The 22709-nt window shown below is 32.5% G+C and overlaps 1 protein-coding gene across 2 annotated transcripts in view; it reads right to left on the minus strand.

Annotated features, from left to right (window-relative positions):
* Positions 1–22709, minus strand: part of IntS8 (integrator complex subunit 8) — a 112011-nt gene that overhangs the window by 40376 nt on the left and 48926 nt on the right. For both annotated transcript variants that reach the window (XM_035362037.2, XM_035362038.2), the window contains 4 exons: positions 21889–21949; positions 14728–14901; positions 7348–7440; positions 6812–6958 (listed from right to left, as the gene is read on the minus strand). In XM_035362037.2, the coding sequence (XP_035217928.2) occupies positions 6812–6958; positions 7348–7440; positions 14728–14901; positions 21889–21949 (475 nt within the window). The remainder of the gene's footprint in view (positions 1–6811; positions 6959–7347; positions 7441–14727; positions 14902–21888; positions 21950–22709) is intronic.

The raw sequence follows: 22709 nt of genomic DNA on the forward strand, positions 1-22709 counted from the left end.
CCTTGAAGAACTGCATAGCAGCCTTATAGGAGGCCATTTTGGAATAATGAGGACTTTGCAGAAAATTCGAGAACGTTTATATTGGAGTAATGAAAAAGATGACATGCAAAAGTGGTGCCAATCTTGTGATGCCTGTGCAAGTCAGAAAGGACTGAAGAAACGCAGTCGAGGCAAGGTGCAATGTTACAATGAAGGAGCGCCTTTAGAATGCATTGCCTTTAATATTCTGGGACCTCTGCCATGAAGAGCTAATAGCAACAAATACATCCTGGTTGTCACTGATTACTTCACAAAGTGGCTTGAAGAATATCATATCTCTGGTCAAGAGGCTGTCATGGTAGCAGTAATAGTGACACAGTATTACATTTCCAGGTTTGAAATGCCTCTTCAGTTGTATTCGGATCAAGGAAGGAATTTTATCTCGGCTGTAATTAAAGAACTCTGTAGAGTACTTGGCATATATAAAATCCAAATGATTCCTTTACATCAGCTGTCATACAGCATGGTAGGAAGGTTTAATCAAATCATTCTTAACAAACACTCGCTGATGGTTTTCAGAAACCAAAAGGGCTTGGACCAGAAGTTACCTCTGTTCTTACTGGCCTATTGCAGTGATGTCCACGAGACCACCTGCTATTTCCGATCCCAGATGCTCTTGGGTCAGGACCTTCATTTGCGTTTTTATCTCTTATTTGGTCACTCCCTGGATGCACTTTCGTCGCCTGAGGAGTATATTGCATGATTTGAAATGATGTGCAGTTTTGCACAAGAACAAGTCCGTTTGGTGTCAGACAAGATGAAGACTTGATATGCAGACAGAAGAGCTACAAGATGTCAATTTATGAAAGATGACAGGATGTGGTTATGGATTCGAATCAACGAGAAAGACGTTCTCCTGAACTACAGCCACCCCTGAGAAGATCCTTACACAGTTCTAAACAGGTTGAACAATGCCATAGTTTGGATCCATAAGTCATCAAATTCTAAGCTTAAACTCGTTGATTATGACAAGCTAGTCCCTTAAGTGTCTATTATGACAAGTTAGCCTCTGAATGATTTTGTAGTTCAAATCTACAAGTCATCAAATTGTAAACCTAAATATGTTCATTATGACACACTGCCCCTTACTATGGCGATAGCATGTAGTCTCCATAGTTTATATAACATAAACAGTAACTAAGAGCATGTTCCTATGTATATAAATTTGTGCATTTAATTATTGATTAAGTATTACATTGGTTTGCCTTAGTTGTAAATAAGGTTTTCTGACCAAGGATATTACTGCCTGGGACATGCAACCCTTGGAAAGGAGGCAATGTTATGAATTTTGTATACAGTAAACTCTCGCTACAACGATACCCGATACAACAATAACTCCCTCTACTACAATAATGTTTTGTGGTCCCGGTGATTTTGCATATAAATTAATGTTAATCTCCCCTCAATATTGCTATATTCTCTAGAACAATAAACCTCTGTAAAACGATTTTTTCAATCTAAATTTCAGTATTATTTTCTCCCTTTATAATAATATTTTGATTTTCAAATGCTTTTTTTTTTTTTTCATTTTCTTTTGTTATTTTCCGTCTATTAAGACTCATTGTGGATATTCAACTTATCCCTGAATAAATAGCTATTGTTCAGATTTCAAAACAGATGAAGACCACCCTTTTGGGAATTGGAGTGGGTGAGGGGGGGTGAAGTGTAAATGTATGCCTAGTCTCATTTCCCAGTAAGCTCTGGAATTCTGATAAGTTTTAAGGACATCTAGACCTATCTGGTCACCTTGTCACAGAACAAGTGCCCTTTGTTAGAGGAACAGGGGGAGATGGAGGCGGGGTGTTGTTAAGTGACGTACTGAAAAGTGAGTTCAAAGGTTGTTTTATAGTTTTTAACGATTTTGAGTTCTACACGAAACATTTGGTTTAAACTTTTCTTTCTTTCACACGATATTGTTCCCTAAGATGGCAGGGGGAAAGCAACTATCTTTTCGAGATAAACTGAACGTTATCAATGATATTGATGAGGGAATGAAGCAAATTGATGTAGCTAAGAAACATGGATTATCGCAATATACAGTTGCAACATTCCTAAAGAAGAGAAAGCAAATCGAAGATGCTGTAACTTCAAATGAAATTAACCCAGAGCGAAAATGACTGAAAGTTGCGACAAATGAAAACATTGATGCTGCTGTTTTAAAATGGTTTCAAGAGATGAGAGCAACAAATGTCCCAATAAATGGACCTTTATTATGTGCAAAAGCACGGAAATTTGCAGCAATGCTAGGGAACGAAACTTTCAAAGCTAGCAATGGTTGGTTAATGTGTTTTCGAGATCGTCATGGAATAACTTTCCAAGAAGTTCACGGAGAGAAAAAGTCAGCCCCGATAAACAACGCAAATGAATGGCGGCAAAACAAGATGAAAGAAATCTTAGAAAAGTATGCTCCAGAAGACATTTATAATGCAGATGAAGCTGGGCTGTTTTTCCAACTCCTACCCGATCGAACATTGGCATTCAAGGGTGAAAAGTGTTATGGAGGGAAGAAATCAAAGCAGAGACTGACTGTTCTTCTGTGTACAAATAGCACAGGAACGTATAGAATACAACGTCTCGTCATTGGTAAATCATTGAAGCCAAGGTGCTTTAAGAACGTGAAAAGTCTTCCCAGAGTATAAAGCAAATAAGAAGGCTTGGATGACGTCTAAATATTTTTCCGAATGGTTACAGAAGTTAGACAATGAAATGAAGAAGAGAAAGAAAAAAATCGTTTTGTTGATAGATAACTGCGGTGCTCACACGTCATTTCCAAAGCTACAAAATATCGAAATCGCTTTTTTCCCTGCCAATTGCACTTCAATTTTACAGCCTTTTGATATGGGCGACCCTTTCAAAGCTCTAAATGTCAAGGAAGCGTGTGACAATATTGCTGAAATTTGGTGGGAAGTAACAGAAAAAACCATTCGGAATTGCTGGAAAAAGGCCGGTCTTTGTGTTATGGAAGATAAGAAATCTGATAATGATGAAAATTCCATAGACAATTATCTCTCAGATGATCAAGAATGTGTTTTGTGCATCAAAAAATCCATATCCCAACTTGAGGAAACAAGTGGTAAAAAGTTTGGAATTAGTATAGAATACTATTTAACAGCAGATGATGATCTTATGGTTTTCGCAGGAGTTACTGATGAAGATATTCTCTCTGAAATTACTGATGAGATAGGAAACAATGATGAAGACGATGATGATACTGATGATGATGATAATACAGGTCCATCGCAGTCCTTATTGTCATCCCAGGAAGCTCTTCAATCTGTGAATTCTCTACGGACATTTTTTTCAAGCCTTCCGTCGACAAATGAAGAACATTTTCGTGCACTAGACTCAATGCATACAGTATTGGTGAACTTAACAGTTAAAAAAAATCCATAAACAAACAAAAATATTGGATTATTTTCAATAAAAAGTGTTTTCAGGTATGTGAATATTGCTGTGCTTATTTTCTGAATTTATCTTATTTATTTATTTTTTTAGTATTTAAACCACTATTATTAGTATTTTACAAATTAATTTCTTCTAAATATAGACTTAAAAGTAGTATGTTATGCACCTTAAACTAATAATAATAAAAAAAAAACTCTTATTAAATGCTCAAAATATGTGGGCCCTCGATATAACAATATGCCTCTCTACAACAATATATTTATTTGGTCACTAAAATATTGTTGTAAGGAGGTTTCACTGTATATGTAAATCATTTTTGTGAAAATATATATGAAATTGTAGTATCTTTTGTATAATGTAACATGAAGTAAGTTTGAAGAGATGAAAAGCTTTGCCAAAAATATAAGATTATACGGGCATGTCTATTTAACACTGAAGCAAATGACTAACTTGCTAAATCCAGTTATTTCCAAGCTGGCAATGGTTTACATGACTAAGTTTGGTTGTTAAGAGTCGCCAATCTTGGTGACCATTTGGGTCTGATCCTGGCATAACTGTAATTGGTACTGTAACAGACTAACTGTGATTGATCCCTATATGTAACTGTAACTATATCTGGCCCTTACATGCAACTTGAGGCATATATGCCTTCCAGTAATTTCACGAAATGGAAGGTACTAGAGATTTCTCGGAAGCCAACAGAAAACTATATAAACCTGGAGGGAGCATCAGTTCTTAGTTTCAAGTCAAAGCTGACTTCAGAGTATTGAGAGATCATGTAAGCTTTGCTCTTTGCATTGTGTTGTGTTTAACATCATTAGTAGTTTGAAATGGTAACTACTGATTGTCTCTATTATACTGAGAAGCACTGTCTGAGTACTTTTGTGGAATGTTTGTTACAGTGTTTCGTTTGGAAAAATCCATTTAATCAAGCTACCATCAGTTCTACGTTCATTCAATCCATTACGAACCTGTGTGCACATAACAATACGTCAAACATATTTGATATTTTATTTTAATATGAGCTTCCTGAATAATTTTGTTTGTTAATTAACTTAAGTTGTATTTTCTCTGCAGGAAGCACTGAGATATGGACACAAATTTAAGAGACATAGATATACTGACTTTCATAATAAGCCTACATTCATATATTCTTGAGGTATTAAAAAAATACCAGATATCACATTTTAAACAATTGGAATCTTTTAATTCTCTCTGGAGATAATGTCAGTAAAGTAGGCTTAATATGCTTTGAAAAAAATGCATGATTTTACAAAATACATCTTCACATTATGAATACTTTAAATGCAACATATATAAATTAAAAAAAGAATAAATATAATATCTGAAATAAATATAAATTATTTCTTACAAGCACACATTTAAAACATAATTCAATAGTTATATGCATAATACAAATTATATCATTGTAACTATCAAGTTTCTCTATAAATTCTTGCTTAAAGTTTGCTTATCTCAGTTTGTTTAATTTACAGAAAGGAAGAGAAGACTGATCGAATCTTAAATCAGTATGGGAAATAGTCAGTCTGACTTAAAATATTGACCATTTACTACAAAACAATAACAACACCCCCACCAAACAAGGCTGTGAACTTGACATTTGGAAAAGTATCTTCGGCGTTTTGCCAGAAATTTATATTTTGCTGCTATTTTCACTTACATGTATTTCCCATGTTATACCTTAAAGTTTTTGTATTGTGTTACTAGCATATTGTACAAGATGAATATAAAAAGTTTTCATAAATCAAAATTTGAATTTCTTCCCAAACTAAATACAGTACAAAGTCTTTAATCCAGACTCGTCGGGACTTTGGCGATTCCGAATTAGGGGTTTTTCCAGATTATAGATCATCAATTTAAATCTGGTAAGATGGCATGCAGAAATTATAAAATTAAAAATATGAAACCGTAATTTATGAAATAAAGAGCAATTATGATCTAAAGGGTATCAAAATTTACCAAAAAAAAAAAAAAAAAAAACTTAATATTTATTTGTTTTCTTTATTAAACATTTCTTTCAATGTAAGTGCTTCGTTTTTTGTGCTAATACTTTCTCTTTAATTCTATAAACAGACATAATTTCTTGTTCAGTTCCACTGTTCAAGTCCTGTAATTGCTGTGTCAAGAATGCCGACTAACTTAGGAATTGAAATTTTTTCGTTTTCAATAACCTCTCTTCACTTTCTTCACTATCGGGAGTGGTACATCGAAACATGCTTTCGCTTTGTAAATCCTTTGTCAGCTCCAGAATTGGAAACTCTTTTTGACATAATCGAAAGTTCAAGCTTAATTTTTATAAGATTGCTCTAACAGTCTGCAAAAAATAATAAGCCGGATCCAGTTGGAAGATCAATGAACAACGCAATTTGCAGCATTAACTGAAATAAATAATTAGATAATTTTAGTTTAGCTTATACCGTCCGTTATACATTAAACGCGCATGCGTAAATGTATTATGCACATGCGTAAATGCATTATGCGTTTATGCATGCGCAGAAAGTTTGTAGCTTTGAGGTCCAGATTATAGATCATTCCGGATTAAAAACTTTTTTATGACAATTTTTTATTCATTTTCCTCAAAGCTTTGCAGGCAATATAATTTAATGAATGGCTTATCATAGTCAACAGAATTAAACTGAAATAAACACAGACTTGAGGTACTAAAGTTTGCAAGCAGTAAAATGTTATTTTGTCATTGCTTTGTTACAATAAAATTATATTTGATAAAGCAATAGTTCTGGATATCAGGAATATTAACGCACTTTAGAGACATCCACATGTTCCAAGCATCTTTAAAATATTTTAAAATGAGTAACTGGATATGATTTATTCTCAAAGCAAATTTTAAGAGACCAAATGTACAAACTGAAAAATTTGATAACAACTTGAAAAATCATAAATTGTTCAGTTCCTACAATTATACATAAATAATTACCTCAGAAATATTGTAACAAATAGAATTTGGAACCGAAGATTACATAAGCACTGAAGTGAATCTCTAATACAAATTAAACATTGTGGTTGCATTCCGAAATTTAAAAGAATCCAGTACAAAATGAAGTATACATCTTACTTCTTTATACGTAAATTCTAAAGCACATATGAAATACTAAAACACATATGAAATTAGGGTCAATGATAATGTACAAGCTGCACATGAAAACCTAAATAATTAACCACAGAGAGATTTTCAGAGATTATAATTTCTACATGAAAAATATATTTCTTTATATAATATTTATGAAAACATTTAAATAATATATGAATTTAATTCTTGCTGTATAATTGTTTAATTTAAATAGCTTAGTTATTAGAAAAAACTTCTGATAATTTTCAAGCATCTTACAGTATGTCCTTCTTTCACAGATGTCTGTAGAGTTTCCTTTAATGGAGTTGATGAATCTGAAGTTTGGTAGCCAAGAATATGAGCACAGGCATCATAGAAACCTTTAAGCTTAGAAACATTCAGCTGACAAAAAACTGGTGTCTTTAGCTGTAAGGGCAGGAAACAGTAATCAAACATATCCTTTAAAATACAGATGATGTTAGAGGTTTTACATGTATGATATGATATGTAAACCTAACTAGGCAATTAAACAAAGATCAATGTATGTATAAAGGGGATTTTTTTCAAACATCTCAATACATTTTCATCATGCCTAAGTTTTAAAATTTAGAGTAAATAATAAGAATTTATATTTATTATGGACTGTTATGGATAAAATGAATTCAAATTTATGTTTATTTTAATAAACTTTTGTAAGCACATTTAAGCACTGTAAATCCATAAACTAAGTTTTGTTATGGTGTATGAACCCATATGTGTATTTCAAATGAAACAAACTGCATGAATGAAATAAATGAATATTAAAGAGTTCTTACTTTTGAGTACAAGTCTGATGCTCGAATGAAATGTTCACTTGCTTTTCTATATTTTTCTTGAAAAAAATAAAAGCGTCCTAAATCATATGATACCTAAAAAAATCATTATTTGGATAATAGTTAGACCAGATTTCATTTTATAGAACTTAATACATATAATTTTGAACACAATAGTTTTAACATGTTCCAAGATCAAGCACAATCAAATATTTTCCATAGATCTCAAAATGTATGCACAATATCAATTTCCCATGTGACAAAGTGCCTAGTTTATACAGAACACAACTCAGAATATTTGTAAGAAAATACCAATTTTACTCGCAAAAATTATGTGCAACAGATATTGAGTTAACGGTAATTTTTCAGCGTGCCTCTCCTCTCAAAAAATGCTTTATGAGGTTACTACGATAAGTGTTAGAAAAACAGATAAAATTCAACAAATGATGAAGAAGATTTAATTATTTACAGAACATTAACTATTAAAAATCATAGCCAAATGGAAAGTTTATCATCATTAATATTAAAAAATTAAGAATTTGTACATATATCCCCCGCACTGAGGAAAAACAGCAGCACTTAGAACCACTAAATTTTGAATATGTGTAGTCCTCTACCCGAACATGTGCACCTCAAAACAAGAATTTTAAATCTGTTTCTGAATTATTTCAGCCTTTGTGTGATTTTAATGAATTCTTGCTTAATAAACTGGCTATGAAAAAGAATTGTGTAGCCACTCTACAAGGTGTTAAAACATTTACGGCATATCCGGAAACTAAGTACCATTTTGAAAAAAAAAATAGCAGAACAATTTTTTCGAATCCAATTTTATTTTTACATGAAAATACATGTCTTAAACTATTTTTCAACATAGTTTCCGCCAATGATCAAACACTTGTCATAGCGGGTGACCATTTTTTGTATACCATTGTCAAAGAAACTCCCGCCAGTTTCGATAACCACGACTCCACAGCATTTTTCGTGTCATCATCAGATCCAAAGCGCTTGCCACCAAGCTCACGCTTCATGTGCAGGAACAAGTGATAGTCGGACGGCGCCAAGTCCGGGCTGTACGGCGGGTGATCGAACTGCTCCCAATGAAACTGTTGAATTAACGATTGAGTGACACCAGCAGTATGGGACCGAGCATTGTCATGGAGCAACACAATTCCTTTACTGAGCATTCCTCTTCGTTTGTTTTGAATGGCACGCCTTAGTTTTGTTAAAGTCTCACAATATCGTGCCGCATTAATGGTTTCACCTCTGGGAAGAAATTCAGTAAGCAAAACGCCTTTCCTATCCCAGAAGACAGTGCACATGATTTTTTGTAATGACATTGTCACTTTGAACTTTTGTTTTTTCGGAGAATGAGTGTGTCTCCACTCCATCGATTGTTGTTTCGATTCTGGTGTGAAATGACACACCCAAGTATCATCACCAGTCACAATTTGGTTTAAAAAGTTTTCTCCCTCATCACTGTACCGCGTGAGAAATGTCAGGGCACTACCAAGTCGCTTTGTTTTGTGAACATCTGTGAGCATTTTTGGAACCCATCGGGAACAGTTTGTGATAATTCAAGCGGTCAGACACAATTTCGAACAAAACAGTACGTGAAATTTGTGGAAATGCCTCTGAAAGAGTTGTCATTGTGAAGCGTGTCTGTTCTCATGAATTGCTTCATCAACTTTCCTTACCAAATCATCGGTGACAACAGAAGGCCGACCACTCCGAGCCTCGGCGTGGACATTTGTTCTGCATTAAACATTCTTACCCACTTTCTCACCATTCCATCACTTATCACGTATTCACCGTAAACTTCTGTCACTTGACGATAAATTTCGGCCGGTTTAATATTCCTCGCGTTCAAAAATTTAATCACGGCACGAATCTCACAGTCAGTGGGAGAACTAATTGTCTTAAACATTTGAATGTGCACAGCAAACTGAAAACACAACATAGAGCAACCAAAATGTCGACAATTGAAAGTCAGTGAACAAGAAAGACTAGTGTGCATGCGCGGGACGCCTACCACAGCGCTGCAACGGCGCTAGAATGAAACGATACTTAGTTTCCAAATACGCTACGTATATTTTAAATTTAATAAAAAAACTTGCCAATTAAAAAAAATGTGTTGCCACTTAGCAAAGTGTAAGATATTTGTTTTTCAAATTTAATAAAAAAACTCAGACATTTAAAAGAAATGTGTTGCCGCTGCCTGATATAAAATATTTTTATCTTCCATGAATCATAAGCTATTTAATTTTTTCTTCAAATTTAATCTGTCTATTACTAATTAATAGGCTATGCAATAAACACATTTCTTTATCTCTGTTATTATTAGGTATTAGCTGGACTTGTGAAATCACACTAGCTAGACTCATTAAAAGCATTATACATTTTTCTTTTTTATATTATATTTATATTTATATTATTCTTATATTTCTATTTTAGGTGGCTGGTCATGTCAGCAGCTGTTTTATTACAAATAACCCATATGACATAGAATATCTTAAACAGATAAAATGACAGAAAATACTTTACATTTGAAGTATTTCCCTCTTATTTAAAACATTATTATTCTAAATTTATTAAAATTTATTACTTCTACTAGATGTGCTTATTATTTAACCTTTTTTCATAACTGTTAATTAAAAGTCGGTATCATGGAAAAATCCCAAAGTATAAACAAAGAAAATAACGCATTTACCATATTTGCCCACATAATTTTCCCTTTGCCTTTTAGTACCATGTTTTGGAAATTAAAAAAATATTCATGCAATTTCCCCTTCTGCAATACCTTCAAAGAACAAGCTCCCCTAAATTTTGAAATGGATTCGTCCATGTAGTGATTGTTTTTTGTCTTATTAACAAATATACACCCTCACAAACTATGCTGAATCTTTCCCTTCTACCTGTTGAACTTTATGCCAGCATAATACAAAAACCAACCAGTCACAGTAAAGCAAATTGGAACTGACATTCAGTCTCTGATTTTGCTGAGTAGCTGCACATTCACTTCATATACCATATATGCTTACGTAATGTCCGCACTTTTTTTACTAAAGTTCAGGTGCGGACATTTCACAGGTCGTACAAATGTTGCGCCTTTTTCTCGTGAGTAATTTTAGGTGTAAATTTCATTTCAAACAGTTAAGTTAAGCGGAAGAAAATAGCAAGAAAGAGAAAGTAATAAAAGTATCAAATTTAAAGTTGTCTAATAGCTACCGAAAATTTACAAACTCACTTTCTCCCATCCACATATTACCCTGTTTACGTTATGAACACTCGGTGCATATTAGTTCGTACAGGAGCACAATACAGAGGCACAAATTAACCAACACTTGCAATTTCAATATTTACTTTTACAGAAAGTAAATTAACATTGGTTCTTTTAATATCTTGCACACATTATTTTTTTTTAAAAATCTGTTCTGACGTACTGTCTACATGCTACTAAAAATCCATTTCATTTTATCAATCACTGTAACCAGCCTTCACTCAAACTGAAGTGCGATGTAGAAATGTCTTGCTTTCATGCCACAGCAAGTGCTCGTATTTGGTACGTTTCCTGTGTTACTGTGTACCCTTGAGCACGCATATCACAAACATATGCAGCTACTTTTTTTTTTCCAAGTTCGGAAACTTACATTTCAAACCACGAAACTCACATCTTGTTTCATGCGTTGCCGCCAGTTGATCATGCTGTTTGCTCCAAATGTGTACACACTTTTTGTCCTCCTTATATGCACTTGCTGCTGCTCTTTTGCTGTGCAAATTCTATGACTTTTAGATTAAAAGGTGCTGTATTTTACCATTTCAAGCATGCTTTTTGATAAGTACCCCAAATTCCAAATGATACTATGAATGAAAACAGAAAGCTTGAAATATGCAAATGCTCCAAGGAGGAAGGAGGAGAAAGTAATTTCATTACAAAATAGTTATTTCCTGGAAGCCAGTGTGGTGAAAACCCGTTTGGACTGCCTTCATTTATCATCGTGTCAGCCAAGTGGATTGCTGTCACTGATGTTATGATTGAATAACAGCTGCACCAGAATGCAAGAAGTCTCTGCTTTCCATCCAGGTGCCAACCAAAGACAAAAAATGCATATTCTTTCTTTAAAGATGCTTATTGACTAAAGGGAAAAAGGTGATGTTAAAAAAAATATATTTTAAAGTAAGAAATTCTTTAGTTTTTGGGGTGTGGACATTATGCGAGTCACTTTTTTTACATAAATTTTATCTATAAAGTTGGGGCGTGGACATTACACTAGCGTATACAGTAATTATTTATGGATGATTGGAGGCCTAAGAAGTAGCAGAGATAACAATAAAAATGAAATTCAAATTAAAGGGAAGTAGAAATGAAGATATCTTATTAGATATTGTGTTGGATATCTGAAAATTGGGGGTTTTTAAACATTTATGACTTTAACTCAAACTGACTAGTGGTGTCGGACAAAAAACTAAAAAAATATATAATCATAAGAATATTCATATATCATATCGAACAATCGTGTAGAAAAACAATCATATAGTGGTAGTACAAGTTAAATTTTAGGTTCACATTGTGAGAAAAACCTAAGTAAAAGGAAAAACAATAACCCCAAATTCTATTAAACTCCATGTTTCTTAAAAAGCCTCCCGGCTCAAACAAATGGAGGGACATGACAGACCACCCAAAAAGTTACACACAAGATAAATACACAAATGCAATTAAATTTTAAACACACATTTATTAAATTCTTGAATATAATAATATTATTAGTAAATACTTGGATAACTGATCAGTATCGCCTATCACATATTTTTACCATGAAAATATTGCATCTGTCACACAAAATTTCAGCTTACAATAATTAAAACATTTAATTAGTAATTAAATTTTTTTTTCCGCAAATTAAGAAGGTGTAACATATTTTAATTCTCCAAATAAATGGGCCTCATTAATTAGAAACTAACATTTTCTGACCCACAAACTCAGTAGGTGAAACAAATTTTAAACATCCCAAAACTGGCCATCACTTGAAATAATAAATCACTTCTCAATTTTACTAACTGTAATATTTAATTTATATAAGTAATAACAATATAAACAGGTAGATAAATCATCATTCACTGTTTTACTATGACATTTGGGAATATTAAGAGAGAGAGAGAAAATAATCTTAAAAATTTCACTCGCATATTCTTCAGAATACACAACCTTGAGGGGAGTGTCCAGTTTTCCTAGTCACGAAGGAAGTCTATTTCCTTGAGCCAACACTTTGATTACAGTTTAACTAACACTCTTGCACTGAAGTCCCATCTGTACAAGAATATCTGGAAATGGGACAAAGACTTTTTTGTAAAACTAACTGCCAGATTAGGGAAAGGTTCACTCTTCAGGAACATATTTCTGTGTGGAACATCTAGGCGTCAGAAACACAAGAGCCAGAAAGTAATAACTACACGATGATTCGGAACTTCCAAGTGTCGGGCATATTAACTTCGGGAGATTATCCGGATATTTGGGTAAAGAAGGAAAATCTGTTGCAAATTTTCTGGTAGATTTGCTCTATACATCTCGCACTAAAGTAGTAATCAGCTCTCAGTATCTTTGCAGCACTCGCACATTTCTCCAGACATCTCGAGAGGAAAATGTTTCTTGCATCTTGCACAAAAACTTTTAAACATTTTGCAGAAAAGAATGTATCCTCTAGAGCAAAGAAAAACGCAATCCAAGCCCTCTTGCTCCGGCAACCAGCCGCACGGTAAAGCTGGCAGCAGGGTAAAATGCCTCTTGTTCGCTTTTTTCTCTTTCACATCCCCACTGCTCAAAATCACTCCATATCAGACTCCAAAGGAAAAACCATAACCAGAGCCGCTGGTACACACCACTCACGAGAGGAAGACCTGCAAGGGGTCAAGCCCACACTCTTTTCTCCTTTTCCTTTTAGCTCGAAAATTAGAATCAGAATGAATTCTAACAAGGTGCAAGCACCGAGGTAAATTCTCCTCTCTGCCCCCCCCCCCGAAAATTTCATTGGCTTACAACACATCATAAAATTAAAATCATGCCAATGTCAGAATTTTACTTTATCTAAACAGAAAATTCCACCCCCACGATGAATCAAAAACCAGAAAATCTGACAATGAAACCAACATCTGTATTCAGAAAAAAACGTGGGAACTAAACCCCCAACAAGCGGAAACTAGACTGTACGAGAATCCAACTACCTAAGCTTACTGAAAGAAACATTGCAAATACAACAAAGGGAAAGGAAGACAATTTTCGTTACAAATGCCATTAGTATAAAAAAGGCCACCAGCAAAGAAAGCAACAACAACGTAACTGCTCTCACTATTAGGAAAAGGCCATAAACCAATAAACCAGGTGGCTCTTGCAACTGTTCCTGCCTTTGTTTACACCAACAGTTATACCTAAATAAGGCTTTTAACAACTTAAGAATTTTTTTTTTTTTTTTTTTTTTTCAGATTAAAATATACATGAGCACAAATAAAAGTACTAGAATAATGATAACTTAAAACACCTATTAATAAGTAAAATAACAGTTGTAATATTATATTACTATTTATTCTAATTAGAATATAGGTTTCCTTTAAAAAAATAATACTGCAATAGTTACTCATAGTTTATGCAAGACAGAAAATTATTCTCAGTAGTTTATCTCTGTTTCTATGTGAACTCTGCTCAAAAGAGATAGACAGTGACTTTTCTCAAACCAGTTTCCAACTCTTACGTTATCACTCTGCCATTAGCTTTTCATGTTACACTTTCATAATCATTATCAGATGTCAAAAGTATAATCTGCAATTCTGCCCTAATTAATATATATTATTAAGTGTATATAACCTACTTAGTGTGCTGTAAATAAACAAATAATCTGAGTGTCATTAACTGTGTACAAGGCACAGTACTGATCACAACTAGATCTTATAAACCCATGATTCAAAACAGAAGTTAAACTATACAAAAAAAAAGTTAAAATTAACAGAAACAAATGAAATAAAAAAGTTAAAATTAATAGAAACAAGCACTTGTTATTTTTGAGTACTTTCTGCATGAAAAGGGTTACTAAACAGAAAATGCAATACATACAGATGATGCAGATATCTTGCTCTAATTCGTCTTAAGTAAACGTTAAAAAAAAAAAAAAAAAAAAAAAAATTCAACAGTATGCTACATAAAATGCTTTGAAAAATCCGCTCAGAATTAATAAACAACAATGAAATTCACAAAAACTGGCATCAAAGATCATTTAATACACACAATGAAACATGTCTCAAAATTTTTAAAGTCTGTACTTTCCATTATGAATTTTACATTTAAAAAAAAAATAAAAAAATATAAATTGAACAAATTTTTAACTTTTTATTACTCACCTGACAAATAACATCATCAGACTTTAGTTCTAAACCTAAATCCCATTTATGATTGGGGTTAGGGCATTCCTCAGTTAATGAACCAAAACAGTTCATTAAAGGCATTCGAACGTGTAATTCACGCTTCAAAATTTCTTCTAACACTGCACATGATTTTTCAGTCTCATCATTCAACTAAAAGATAAATAATTTATAAATACAAATATGAATTAAAAATAACAATAAAAAATAAGAATAAATAAAAAATAAACAAACTTTTAATCTTTTAAAAATTTAAATAGCATATTCATTAAAAAGTAAAAATTAGTATTATGGTTTTCTTGGTAAAAAGCAATTTTAGTATTCAATTATTGCTTTGAACTCAAACTGTCTACAAAAATTAAAAGCTCAAGAGTTTGATTCAGAAAAATATTAACTACTTAGTATGGATAGTTAATACACTCATGTCCATAAATTAAGGATAATTCGGAGTCACGCGGAAATCGAACTCTAAAATAAATATATCACCTGTATAATCACTACATCTTGAAGAATCATATGCAAATTTCAGGAAGTACCCAGATGACACCGATGGTACGTTACAATGACGAGAGTGTAAGAGAGTGATATATAAGGAATACAGGCAAAGAAGTAAAATTGTTCGCAGACGCTTTATAAGCATTTCAGTGCAATAACCGAATAGTTATGACACAAAGGATGCATTTGGATGATTTTTTATGTGGTAGAATTATTGGCTCTTTGGAATTTTGGCGTACCCAACTGGAAGTATCAGGCGAACTTGGAATTCCCCAGAGTGTCATCTCCAGGCTTTGGCAATGATTCCAAGGTGATGGTAATGTGAGTAGACATTACAGCACAGGTCGCCCCAGAGTTACAACGCCGAATAAGGACCGGTATTTGCCAGTTACTGCCAAAAGAAACAGGCGGAGCACAGCCTCAGACCTGTCTTGTCAGCTCTCTTCAGCCACTGGTACGACAATTTCAAGGCAGACCGTGTACAGACGCTTAGAGCAGATTGGTCTATATGCTCGTAGACCTGTCAGATGCGTTCCACTTACTGCAACTCACTGTCGCCTGCGGTTAGCCTGGAGTAGAAAGCATGCATTGTGGACACTGCAGCAGTGCGCTTGTGTGATGTTTTCCGAGGAGTCCAGGTTTAGCTTGTAGTCTGATTCTCTTCGGACTTTCATATGGAGAGCTTCAGGTACCCGTTACCATCAAGAAAACATCATTGAACGCCATCGTTACGGTGGTACAGGAGTGCTCGTTTGGGGTGGAATTATTGTGGGCTCCAGAACTGACCTGCATGTTCAAATTGGAACCATGACAAGCCAAATCGATCGGGACGTCATTCTGGAACAACAAGTACGTTTGTTTCGGGGCGCCATGGGCGCACAATTTGTGTTTATGGATGACAACGCCCGTCCTCACCGTGCAAACATTGTAAGCGAATGCCTTCAATCGGATAATATCACCCGTATGGACCGGCCAGCATTCTCACCGGACTTGAATCCAGTAGAGCACATGTGGGATATGCTTGGCCGACGAGTTGTAGCCCTTCAACCTCCTCTTACATGTCTACCAGAACTTCGGAGAGCATTGCTTTTTGAGTGGTGTAATACCCCCCAAGATCAGATCGATAATTTGATACTCAGCATGCCTAGATGTTGTACGGACTGTATTGCATGGTCTGGGAGACATATAATGTATTAAAAATCATACCAACCATGCAATATTGGTTTTTTGTAAACAGTTTTTTTTTTTTTTTTTTTTTTTTTTTTGTAGTTTGCTCCAGGGAGAATAAATCGCTAATTCTTTTAATAATTATCAAACATATAGCATCTTTTTTTGCTCTTTACCTTTTGTTTAATAAATAAGCTTTACAAATAAGTCAAATTTGTTTTGCTTCTAACTCTTTCTTTGCCTGATTTTGCATTATCCTTAATTTATGGACATGAGTGTATTTTAAATGCTCTGTCTATGACCATATAAGGGCTTCAGGTGAAAAATTAGAAGTGTCGAAGTCTAAAAGCCATCAGAAAAAGTGAAATAAATAAAATAATAATACTCTGCTTTGCAAGCACAGTAAAACTCTTTCAAGTGTTTCTAAACAAATCTTGGACTGAACATCAAAATTAATTATCTCTGCAAAATATCGCAAACTTACATAACTATAACTGTCATTAAAATATGCATCAAGCATTTTCATATTTTTTCTAATACGAATAGAAAACTAAAATAATCTTCTATTTACAGGCACTGATTTAAAAGAATAATCTCAAGCTCCAGATTTTCATCATTTGGGAATACAGAACTTTCAAATGTGTTACAACTATACAAAAGATATTGATGAGTAGGGCAGAACTACTCATCAATATCTATCTATTTCTATCTACAAGTATTATGTTAAATTAATTGCAGATTTTTTAGGAAAATCCATTCATACTAACATAAATTTCTCAATATACTTATTGAAACCAATATACTTATCACAAAATTGAAAGGAAAATTAGATATTTTGCAAAAGAATAAATAATTTTATTAGTTTAAAATAAACAAGAACAAATAATTTCATTAATTCATAACCCTTTTATAATACTTATTAAAACTGACAGCAATACTAAAGACTCGAAAATATAACTTAGTTCAAAGGAATTGCAGCATGAAATTATATCAGGAAACTACAGTACAAAGTCCAAAATCTGGACGTCCATTATCCGAAATGATCTACAATTTGGACCTCAAAGCCACAAACATTTTTTTTTTTTTTGGGGGGGGGGGTATATGCTTTACGCATGCGCCTTTGATTTTTCCTTCCATAATAAAACATGTAGAGATTTTCACTTAAAAATTCAAATTCTTAATTTCACTTATGCGCTAAATAAAATACTTCATTATGGAAAAACAATCACGTAAGCCTAAATTTATGAGATTAATAATTTGGTTCCATAGCTGAGTATCTGCTTGGCATACATCTCAAACCCAAACATTCACCTATTTTATATCCCTTATGCCTACCTGGCGAGTCATTATTTATTATATTTTGCTTTCATCACTGCATGTTTATCAATACATGACAGCTTCAATAATAACGCATACAGCGATGTCTAAAATTTTTTTTATATTAGGAATTGAATAACAAGAGTATAGCAATCTTTGATGCTAACATTATGCTTGGCGATGATTATAGAATTTTAAATGCTCTAAGAAATGTTGACGAGGAAAAATTCAACAAAAATTTCTTTTCATATGCTAAAAATAGATTTTGTTAATGAAACTCGTAGGCCAAAAGATTACATTTAGTGCTATTTTAATAAAGAATAACTGATATGTTATTCAATATAAACCCAGAAGCGGTGGCAGAATATGTTGACATCAGATGGCAGAATTTAGGGAAGATGAAATTTTTGGAATTTGGGAAAGCATTGAGCGGCAAAATTAAGGGAAGAGAAGTATTTTATGATTTAGGGAAAGCACTGGGACCCAAACTTTAGCCATGGTGAAAATTTAGAACTTAGGAAGGCACTTTGTAGTAGCATTTAGGACCATTTTAGACTGCACCACACGGTATCTAATGCCGGCCCTAGAAAAAACGTTGAGTATATGTGAGAGTTTATTTATTCAGGACTCAGATTAGTTTTAAGCATGTGCAAGAAATAAACTTAGGTATAGTAAATAACTAAACTAATACAATTCAGGCTTAATTCAATAAACAATAGGAGCAAGACAAAATTTAGCAAAACAACTTGGCTTTCATTGCCAATCTTGTGATACACAGCCAATAATGTATAACAGACACTATTAAGCTAGACTAAAATTATCTTTACTAATTCTAAGGCATTTCAGTTAATGTAGCAGACTGTGCTGCTCCTTAATCTTCTAATTTGATCCAGCTTATTATTTTTTTGCAAGCTGTTATTATTACAGCAATTTTATAAAAACTAAGCTTGAACTTTCGATTATGTCGAGAAGTGTTTCTTATTCTGGAGCTGCCAAAGGATCTACGGTCTCAAAATTATGCGAGGAGTATGGCATTGGAAAATCAACTGTATATGACATAAAAAAAGGAACTTTTTGAATTTTTTGCGGAAGCAACTTGAACAATTTACATTGAAAGAAATGTTTAATAAAGTAAACAAATAAATATTAAGCCTTTTTTTTTTTGTAAATTTTGATACCCTTTAGATCATAATTGTTCTTTATTTCATAAAATTATGATTTCATATTTTTAATTGTATAATTTCTGCATGCCATCTCACCGTATTTAAATGGATGATCTAATATCCGGAAAAATCCCAAATCCGGAATCGACGAAGTCCCGATGAGTCCGGATTTTGGATTTTGTACTGTATTATACATTAATTTTTTTATTTTGCTTCAATGCATCTTGTTTTCAAATTAAGCTATTTTCTAAAATTTTAATGCTAAATAGAAATTTTTCTCCTCTGTTGATGATAATTTATTGGTATTAAAAATTGAAATGCTTACGATTTTTTTCAGCATTCAAGGCAATAACTATAATAATTTCTAAATGCCTTGAATTCAAGGCATTCAAGGCATTTAGAAATAGCACTGAGTATGAAAATTATTCTGTAATGCAATCTTCATATATATTTATTTTCTATGTGATAGTAACATTCTAGAGATCATAACAAGTACCTACATATTTCATTTACATGCTGAATAAAAATACATATAACTTAATTTCTCCTTATGTAAAGAATTATAAATTTCTCTTATGTATAAAAATATGTTTAAAAAATATCAAAGATAGTGAACGAATTATACAATAAATACTATCAATAAAATATTTTTAAATCATAAAAATTACATAATTCTCCCTATCCTATTTATTCATGTGTTCTTTTCTTTTCTTTTTTTTTTTTTCAAGCCCAAAATAGCATTAGCTGAATGGCACCAAATGACATTAGGTAAATAGTGTGAATGGGATATTAGTCTCAAAAAGGCATTTTGCGTTAAATCACTAGAAATGGCATATCACTTTTCAAATTGTTGCCATCAAATATTAATGCCCTGTATTACATTTAAAGAAATTAAATAATGACGAATCTGCATTGATGCATGCAAGTTTCTCACATTGTGGAAAAGACAATGGTAGCTAGAACCATCAAATTTTGAATAACAAGTCCTCCACAAGAACATGGGCACTAGAAGCCCAAATTTTGAATTTGTTTTATTATCTATTTCATATTTTGTAAATCTTTACGAACTCAACAATTTCAAAGCAAACAGTAGTAATACTGTACAGAAAAAACATTATCTCCAGCGAGTGATACTTTCTATTAGAAATACTAAAGACATACTGTTTTTAAATATTTTGTAATTTTTGTTGTTGATTTGAATTTAGGGACCTGATATTAAGTTCATAAATTTAACACATAAAACTTTAATAATAAAAAATACAAAAGAAAAAAGAGCTTTGCAAGGCATCTTACTAAGAAAACTGAACACTGATATGATGAGCTAAGAAAAGACTGAAAAATATATAAAAAGGTATGCCACAGCACTTTAAACTGCATTGGAAATTCTACACATAATGCTGGTATGCTGCTTTTAAAATTTTTACAATTTTGTTGTTGAATTGTATTTGGCATACGTGCAAAGAATGCAATGCTTAATAATGCAGATAAAAAGAAGTGGGTTAGCAGGAGTAAGTACAACAGGGGACTGGTAGACTGTGAGCTCAACCAGAGTGTAAAAAAACCCTAAGAAAACCTTTTGAGGGACCATTAAAACCAGAACTTCAGGTTTTGCACCCCACCTCCTTTAAAAAAAATTAAAAAAATAAAAAACCTCATTTTTACCAGTAGAAAATTGAGAAAGGAAATATAGACCATTTCTGATGGAAAGGTTGAAGAAAAAAAAAAAATTGGGGGGGGGGAATGGATTAAAAATTATACAAGAAAATTAGATAAAACAATACCACTACATTCTATGCCTCAATGACAGTTACTGTTTTTTAAAATCAATCTTACTGTTTTTAAAATCTAAACCAAATACTTATATAATGCACTATTTTGTTAGCTACCAATATTTAATATAATGTTACTATAAGTTAATGTTTCTAGATTTTATACTGAAAAAGCTTGGAGGGAGATATGCAAGGGAAAGAACTATGCAAAGCAAATACAGTAATACTAAATTAGTAAATAACAATTATAATAATAATATATATGTAGCAAAATTTGCTCATCCTGCGATTTCCACGAGCATATGTTTTTCTTCCTTTATTGAGGAGTGCATCCCGTTTTTTCCCCCGTTTAACCATTGAAATGAATTATATACAGTATTAGGTGTTTAGTTTACATTTTGGCCAACATATATCATTAGTTGTCCACTAAAATTGCGGCATTTGAAGGCACGTGGTATTACCGCTCAAACTTCACTTTTTGCCGCTTTTTTCTTACAGAAATGGCTGCTAGAAAACGTTCAGCGATTATCTTGATTATTTAATTAAATTATTGAATTAATAATGAGATTTATTGATTAGATTAATAATTAGATTGATTATTAATTAGATTTATTGAATCTGGTGCAAAGACTGTGAAGTTGGACTTTGCCTTGAAGCCTGTTTTGAACTCTATCATACTAAACTGCATTTCTAAGGTATTTTTCCCTAAGCGCTATATATTTTCTTAAATGTTATACATTTTACTTTTTTATATTATGCAATAAATAGAAATTAACTGTAATTCGACTGAAATTTATTTAAAAAAAGATTTTTTTCGGTGATAACATCTGAAATTGGTTTTTCTGGCAACTTAGTTTCTCACAATAAAAATCTATATAAAAATATTTTCTAGAAAGAAAAAGTGAATTTTCCAATTCTCCAATACATATAGATTTAAAACATGGGGAAAAAACGCACAATTTTGGAAGCGATTTTGGTCCACAAATTGAGCAGTCAGAGGTTTAAAATTCTCAACAATAACGATTTGCAAAATTTCCCTTTGGCATAAAAGAGCTAAATTAAATTAGAATATTACAATACTGTTATAGTTATAAGCATATAAATATTATTCTTTAAGTTAAAATATATTCAGAATAGTACATTTGTAAAATGTATAAAAATTATTTTTCATTTTTATAAAAAAGTTCAATTTCTTTTATCTGTAGATAAGCAATGAAAAGTAATCGCACCTTCCGCATTATTGATTCAGTTAGTGCTGGAGATACAATAGCTGGATCAACTTGACCTGGACTACAAAAAATAAAGAATATTTTAATAATTGAAATTTAAATATAAATAATTTGAAGAATGGAAATGAGAAAACAAAAATTTGATACTCACACTGTATTAAATTAGTGAGAAAATAAAATCATTAAAATTATATCAAAACTACATGTACAGCAAAAGTGTACCACTGCAATTAAAAAAAAAATCATTTTCTTTCAGTGCGTACTACTAAAAAGGGATGAAGAGGCAGCATGCAATGCTAGTAACTATTTTGTAAATTCATTTGCATTCATTTAACATGTACAATATTTTGCACTGATACCAGCGATTTAAAGCATAATTATTACTATTTTGAATATTAGTTATATTAATGATTTTATTTTGTGGGTCATGTATGTTCCATGTGGTTTAATGTGGATTACATTTGCTCCATTAAGAAGCAATTAAAAAATCATTTTGTAAAAGAGACAGGAATTAAGTCAGACCCTATAAATTTACCATTATTAAAATTAATTTGGTACTTTCTGATTCCTGCATCTCCATAAAAAGTTTCCAACTCATTGGCAACTTTGTGAATTGAATAAAAATGTTTGGTTACTTTTTTGACTCAGAAGTACTATACTTTCTAAAATAATACAAAAATAAAACATTTCATAAGAAAAAGGAAATGTTATGGGGGGGGATGTATATAGACAACATTTAAATTTTTACAACTGGTGAACAGTGTTTAACTATATGCATGATTAGCTACTGTGGAATGCATATTTGAAAACTGCCAAAAAAT

This window comes from Stegodyphus dumicola, chromosome 6 (assembly GCF_044657685.1).
Source record: "Stegodyphus dumicola isolate Sdum_Otavi_A_Nest chromosome 6, ASM4465768v1".
NCBI classification, from domain to species: Eukaryota; Metazoa; Arthropoda; class Arachnida; order Araneae; family Eresidae; genus Stegodyphus; species Stegodyphus dumicola.